Source organism: Cebus imitator, unplaced genomic scaffold (assembly GCF_001604975.1).
Source record: "Cebus imitator isolate Cc_AM_T3 unplaced genomic scaffold, Cebus_imitator-1.0 Scaffold85, whole genome shotgun sequence".
Classification (NCBI taxonomy): domain Eukaryota; kingdom Metazoa; phylum Chordata; class Mammalia; order Primates; family Cebidae; genus Cebus; species Cebus imitator.
The window spans coordinates 5,061,832-5,068,547 of NW_016107400.1; the positions used below are offsets into that span (position 1 = coordinate 5,061,832).

At 40.5% G+C, this 6,716-nt stretch overlaps 1 protein-coding gene across 6 annotated transcripts in view; it reads left to right on the top strand.

Moving 5' to 3' along the window:
- METTL9 (methyltransferase like 9) overlaps positions 1-3,675 on the top strand; it is a 46,729-nt gene extending 43,054 nt beyond the window's left edge. For 2 of the 6 annotated variants that reach the window (XM_017534381.2, XM_017534378.1), the window contains exon 5: positions 1,427-3,675. In XM_017534381.2, the coding sequence (XP_017389870.1) occupies positions 1,427-1,632 (206 nt within the window). In that variant the 3' untranslated portion in view covers positions 1,633-3,675. The remainder of the gene's footprint in view (positions 1-1,426) is intronic. The other 4 variants (XM_017534382.2, XM_017534379.1, XM_017534375.1 and 1 more) reach the window with 3 other exon arrangements.
- The last annotated feature ends 3,041 nt before the right edge of the window (positions 3,676-6,716 follow it).

Here is a 6,716-nt window from a genome sequence, read left to right on the forward strand (position 1 = left end):
AAGCTCTTCTTTGTAAGCAGCAGAAGCAGACTCAGGCTGACTTAAGCAAAAGGAAATTTATTGCAAGCATTTGGGGATAGCTCCTAGAGTCACTGGGAGGGCTAGTGAACCTTGTGTGGGATCTACAGCCAGGAAGAATGCCCCAAATCACAGTTAATGGGTCTGAAGAGCATGCTGCTGCCACTGCCAAGCACTGGGTGCCGTCAGCCCTGTCGTCAGCATCCCTCAACCACTGCCCTGGCCCCTTGGTCTCACTGCCATTGCTCCACTCCCAGAGATGGAGAAGCTCATGTCCCCACTGCTCTGGGTCACTGGCTCTTCATTCCAGGGCTCCGGCAAGTGTGCTTGGCTCAGGCTGCCTGCCGGTGCCTCAGCTCCCTGGCAGGCCAGGAAAGCCGGCTCCCAGGCCTTGCCTCTCTCCCAGACTCTGGGCAGGCAATTCCCCAGACATGGGAAGAGCGTCATCTGCGTCACTGAAAATTAGGAAAAATCTCTCCACCATGGTGTCTGTGCCTTTGGCATCTGCTCATTATGTATTTTCTCATTAACAGGAAGTTAGTCTGGTTTTTAACACTTCAAAGGATATATGTAGTTTTTGTATCACCATAGCACCTAAAAAGCACCCCCAAAGTTAAATATGCTGTCATCTTTGTGTGTTGTCTGTAGTCAGTGCTGGGCTCGTATGTGAATTAGAGGACCTTACCTAATCCCCTTGTACCACAGGCATCTCCTGCTCATAGGTTTGGAAATGACTGAAAGAGACTTCATCTGTAGTCCAAGAAATGTCGGAGGGTGCATCCATCCTGGTGTTCCACCTCTCTGGTCCTGGAGCTTAATGTTTATAAACTTGTTCTGAAAAGGCAGGGAATGGGTCAACTTCCGTTGAAAAACTCTCCAGTGATCTGTTTGTATAAATTAAAATCCTTCATGAGCCTATTTTTATTTTCAGCCTAACAAATCTCTCTAGGTAATGTTTACTACAACCAGTGGTATTTTCTTGCATTTGTCCAAAACCCTCTTTCAAATATTACATGTTGCTCTCTGTTTCAGTATTCCAGCATTTAATGACCAGTTTTCCAAACCCATTAACCATTACACCCCCCAGTCAGTCTATTGGCAGATACTACCCAAAACCATCAGAGAAGATAACAGTGTGGGCTTTGGATCCAGACAAACTGGGCTTACATTTCCATACTGACACTCATTAACCTTGCAAGTGTGGGGAAGTTCTTCAGCCCTTCTGAGTCTGTTATTTATCTCTGAGTCCATCTGTCTCAAGGAGTACCTGGGAAGTGTAAAAGGTAACTTGTGAAGCCCTCAGGCCTGGCACATACCAAGGCATTGACAGATATGGCTCCTCCCTACTTCCCTTTTTAAAATCACTTGTTTGTTCAAGAATTTAACTGAATGTTTTTATTTGTATTAGTAGGTGGCAAGTGGGAGAAACCATCGGAAATTTTGGAAATCAAGGGACAGAACTGGGAAGAACAAGTGAATAGTCTGCCTGAAGTTTTCAGAAAAGCCGGTTTTGTTATTGAAGCTTTCACCAGACTGCCATACCTGTGTGAAGGTGACATGTATAATGACTACTACGTTCTGGATGATGCTGTCTTTGTTCTCAAACCAGTATAAACATGGGGAGGTTGAAGTCTTCAGAGTCCGCACCCTCTGGGATGTGCCCTCGGAAGAGGGTCTGCATTCACAATTATGTGAAGGGAGGACCCTTGGGGACCGCCATTCTAAATATCATGTAGGAATTTTAAAAGCCAAAATACTAATTATTTCTTTGTAGTGTGTAAAGGAATGTTTTTAAAAGAGAAAAACCCAACTCTTTGTGGATTTTTATCAACTCTTTACTCAGAGCCACTCTCTAATGCAGGTCACACTCCAATTATGATGGAAGATATTTTTTATACTTAATTGCAGTAGGGACTCATTCCCAGACAAAGCAATAGTCACGACTTCATGGAGCCAATCAATGGATTGTTTTTAATAAAATGAAGACTGGCAATAAAGCTGTCCATTCAGTTCCAAATACTGGTTTTAAGGTTTAGCCACTGATATTCTTTCATGCTTAGAAATTCTTTGTTATTATTCAAGAAAATGTTTTTAATCATGCTAATAAACTTTTTTGGAGATGACTTTGGCATCATGTTTGAATTAATATAAGGCTCCCCTAGCATTTTTTATTGCTTTGGCTTCAGGAGTACCCAAATAGTAGCATTATGTGAATGACGCAGACAATTTGAATATGGGAGAAAGAAGGCTTCAGACTCGGGGGAAGGGGAGATGATTGCAAATTGCATTGAACGCTGAGGCAGTAAAAAAAAAAAAAAAAAAAAGACAACTCCCACAACCCCAGGCTCATTCAGATATCGTACTTCAGGTACCACCCCCACTCCCCAGTTAATGCTGCTGTGAGAAATGCAAAATAACCTGGTTCTGACTTTGTGATTGTTCATGTCCCACACACTGAACTAACTTTTTCTGGACAATCTCAGGTTCTCAGAATTGAAACATTCAGTTTTGTCTACAGACAATGCAACTAAAAATGTTTTAATTCAACTTCTTACTCTACACTTGTATACCTCTCTCCCAGAGCTTGGCTCTTTTCTGAAATCCTTAACGGAGTTTATTATTTGCCAGGAATATGGTTTAATGAAGACCATGTCAGACTCATGCATTCTGGAATCCGTGAGTGCTTCCAACCATAAACCCAGAAACGTTGCAATAGAGGAAACCATTAGCAAGATCAGTAACCATTGTGGATATTCCAAAGAGCAGAGCTCTTAACCCAGAATTTGAAATCTCAGTAATAACAGAAATGCTGATATGAGATTGTGGTTATTAGCAATATGTTATTCTCACAACTTTATTTCTTTTTTCATCCAGGTGTTTCATTAAGCATTCTCATTTATATGCTCATAGAAGTCATCAAATCAACACATTCACTGCAACACGTGGGTATAAAGGTGAATTAAAACCTGGAGAATTGCTTGATTATTCATTAAGAACTGCATTCCCACATCCTCACACCAATATCTTCCACTGTTACTGTGCAGTCATAATAAGAGTTGGGTTAAGTGGTTTATGCAAAATTGTTATTGGTGTGTTCTAATGATTTTTTCCAGAAATTCAAATAAGTGAAGTACAAATACTTAGCACCATAGATTGTAAAAATAGAGGAAATGAGAAAACAATGTCATTCTTGTACAGTTGAGTTTTGCTTCTTTATAAACTGCTATCATAATCAGGGGTTGCTGTTCGACTGTCAAGCCAAAGTGATGGGTGTTCAAAGAGGCAGGTTGCCCCAAAGTGTTTCATAACTTTCAAGTTGAGAATTAATTTTATGGTTTAATAAGAAAAATACAACTCATTCTTAATGCTCCACCAAAAACAAAGCACATACATGTGCATTTTAAAGATAAAAGCAGTTTCTGAAAAATAATCTGAGGTTCTCTGAAAACCAGCTTATTAAAAGTGCTGTTTTATGGTGAAAATTGAAACCAAATGCACTCACGTTTCCTATCTGGTCTTGAAAGTCTTGGTGGTGTGTCACCATTCCACTAGATGGCAGTGTTGCTTACTGAGTGTCAATGGCTTTTTTTCCCCCACTAAATGGAATCATGTTTTTCTCCCCCAAAGTACAATAAAGCTGCCTTCTTGTCTGCACCATTCCTCGTGTAAGTGCTTCATATCAAGTTAAGACTGTACTAGAGAAATTGAGAAGAGCTTTGTAGTCAAAGGAAGCTAACCAATTGATCTTAAAAGTTGAAATGCAAGCTGCACCTGTGATTCCTAGCTCCTTGAACCTGCATTATAAGCTCCGAAAGTGCTCAGACCACTGATCTCAGAGAAGGGGAGGAAACGAGGTACAAGGCCCTTAGTCATTTATCCCTTGCACAGAGTAGTTAAAAGCAATACTGTATTTTCTGCCATTCAGTGTGACCTGTTATCAAGCGATTCTCCTGCCTCAGCCTCCTGGGTGGCTGGGATTATAGGCATGTACCACCACACCTGGCTAATTTTGTATTTTTAGTAGAGATGTGGTTTCTCCACGTTGGTCACTCCCGACCTCAGGTGATCTGCCCACCTCAGCCTTCCAAAGTGCTGGGATTACAGGCGTGAGCCACCGCGCCTGGTCAGAGTTTCTTTCCTTTTTAAGGCTGAATAATCTATTGTATGTATAGACCACGTTTTGCTTATCCGTTAGTCTATCGATGAACTCTTGGGTTGCTACTATCTTTTAGCTGTTCTGGATAACCCTGCTGTGAACGTGAGTGTACACCTATCTTGTGACCCTGCTTTTAATTCTTCTGGGTATATAACTGGAAGTGAAATTGCTATATCATGTGATAATTCTATTTTTAATAATTTGAGGAACCACCGTGCTGTTTTCTGCACCATTTAACATTTCACCAACAGGGCACAACCAATTTATCCACGTTCTCACCAACATTATTTTGTTTTGTTTTGAGATGGATTCTTGCTCTGTTGCCTAGGCTGGAGTGTGGGGCACAATCTCGGCTCACTGCAACCTCCACCTTTGGGTTCAAGTGCTTCTCCTGCCTCAGCCTCCTGAGTAGCTGAGATTACAGCTGCCTGCCATCATGCCACGGCCTCCCAAAGTGCTGGAATTACAGGTGTGAGCCACCATGCCCAGCCTACTTTGTTGTTTTAGTAGTAGCCATTCCTACTTGTGACTGTGGCTTGGATTTACATTTCCCTAACAACTAGTGCATCATTTGTTTTTAAAGTACAGCTTGTATGGCATTTGGCTTCATTTACCAGTAAATTGCTTTGTAGCTTGCTATCTATATTGGTATCACTGAATTGGAGTCAGTATTCACTGATAAGAAAATACTCCTTTTTCACTATGAAATTTTATACTTTTGGAGTATTGGGAGGATATTACATAACTGAACTTAAGATTTCCCTCTGGATTTGAGAGTTAGTATGTTGTACTCACCTGAATTAAATAATATGCTTTTGTTACAAAGTCACTTTAAAATTACTTTCAATACTTGTAAAATGAAAAGTAAATATTTTTTCTCTCAAGTAAATGACCATGTAAATTGGGATGTTTTATATACCTGCACTTCTTAAGTTCTGGAAAATAAGAACAGATAGAATGCCCAAATGCTGTTTTCTCATATCCTGTTTAGGATTCAACACAGAACATTGGTTTTAAACAACTGTGAACTCTCATCACTTTTTCAAAAGCCAGCATTCAAGTGACTACATGGGTAATTTTTTTTTTCTTTTTCTTTTTTTGAGATAGTCTTCCTCTGTCGCACAGGCTGGAGTACAGTGGCATAACCTCAGCTCACTGCAACCTCCACCTCTCAGGTTCAGGTGATTCTCCTGTCTTAGCCTCTGCAGTAGCTGGGATTATAGGCATGTGCCATTATGCCTTGCTAATTTTTGTATTTTTAATAGAGATGGGGTTTCACTGTGTTGGTCAGGCTGGTCTCAGACTCCTGACCTCAGGTGATCCACCCACCTTGGCCTCCCAAAGTGCTGGGATTATAGGTGTGAGCCACTGCACCCAGCCTCCATCTTGTTTTTGTTATTTATAGGGTGGCTATGACTGACTATAAAGCCCTACTGGTTTTTGCATTATAAGTAACATATTTGTATTAGTCTTTTCTTGCACTGCTATAAAGACATGCTTGAGACTGGGTAATTTATAAAGAAAAGAGGTTTAATTGGCTCACGGTTCTGCAGGTTGTATAGGCTTCGGCTTCTGGGGATGCCTCAGGAAACTTACAGTCATGGCGGAAAGCAAAGGGGAAGCCAGCATGTCTCACATGGCGGAAATAGGAGGAAGAGAGAGCCAAGGAGAAGGTACCACACAGTTTTAAACAACTGAACACTCACTAACCATCACGAAAGCAGCATTGAGGGGGAAGTCGGCCCCATGATCCAGTCACCTCCCACCAGGCCTCTCCTCCAACACTGGGGATTACAATTCCACGTGAGGTTTGGGTGGGAACACAAAGCCAAACCATAACCACGTTCATTGCAGAAAAAGTAGAAAATTAAAATTAACTTTACTTATCCCATAACCTTGAGAGAACGACTACTGACAATTTGGTTTATGCCTTCCAGACTTTTTTTTTCTGTGCATGTATGTACACACACATTTATAAACGTTTAAACACTAAAATATGTAAAAATGAAAAGGTGCTTTTATTTTTCCTAGATGAATCATGTGAGACTCCTAGACACTTACATTCTAAATAAAAAATCGATAGAGGATGGAAGCCATTCCTGTCATTTAAAGCTTGAGGTTAAGCTTTTTATTTAAAGGATTAAACAAAGACCCTGGGGATGAAAAGATGTTTTTGAGGATGCTGGAGATTAGCATTATATAAATTACTATCCAATGGGCAGCAGAATGGTACAGTTGGCCATGTCTGAAGATAATATTTTAATTTTGCCACTGACAAACTAATATTAGCATTGGGCATTTCAATAATTACTTTGAAATATTACAGGTATTAGATGTGTTTCGTTAAATGTGAAGGATTGTAAGGAAACCTCTTGAGTCCACAATTATATTTTCATTAGGAAAGATGGAAAAGTTATGCATAATCCTATTATGCAAAGCTAATATTTTAATGCATTGCCTTCCAGTTTTTTTTTTTTTTTTGAGACAGAGCCTCACTCTGTTGCCTAGTCTGGAGTGCAGTGGTGCAATCTTGGCTTACTGC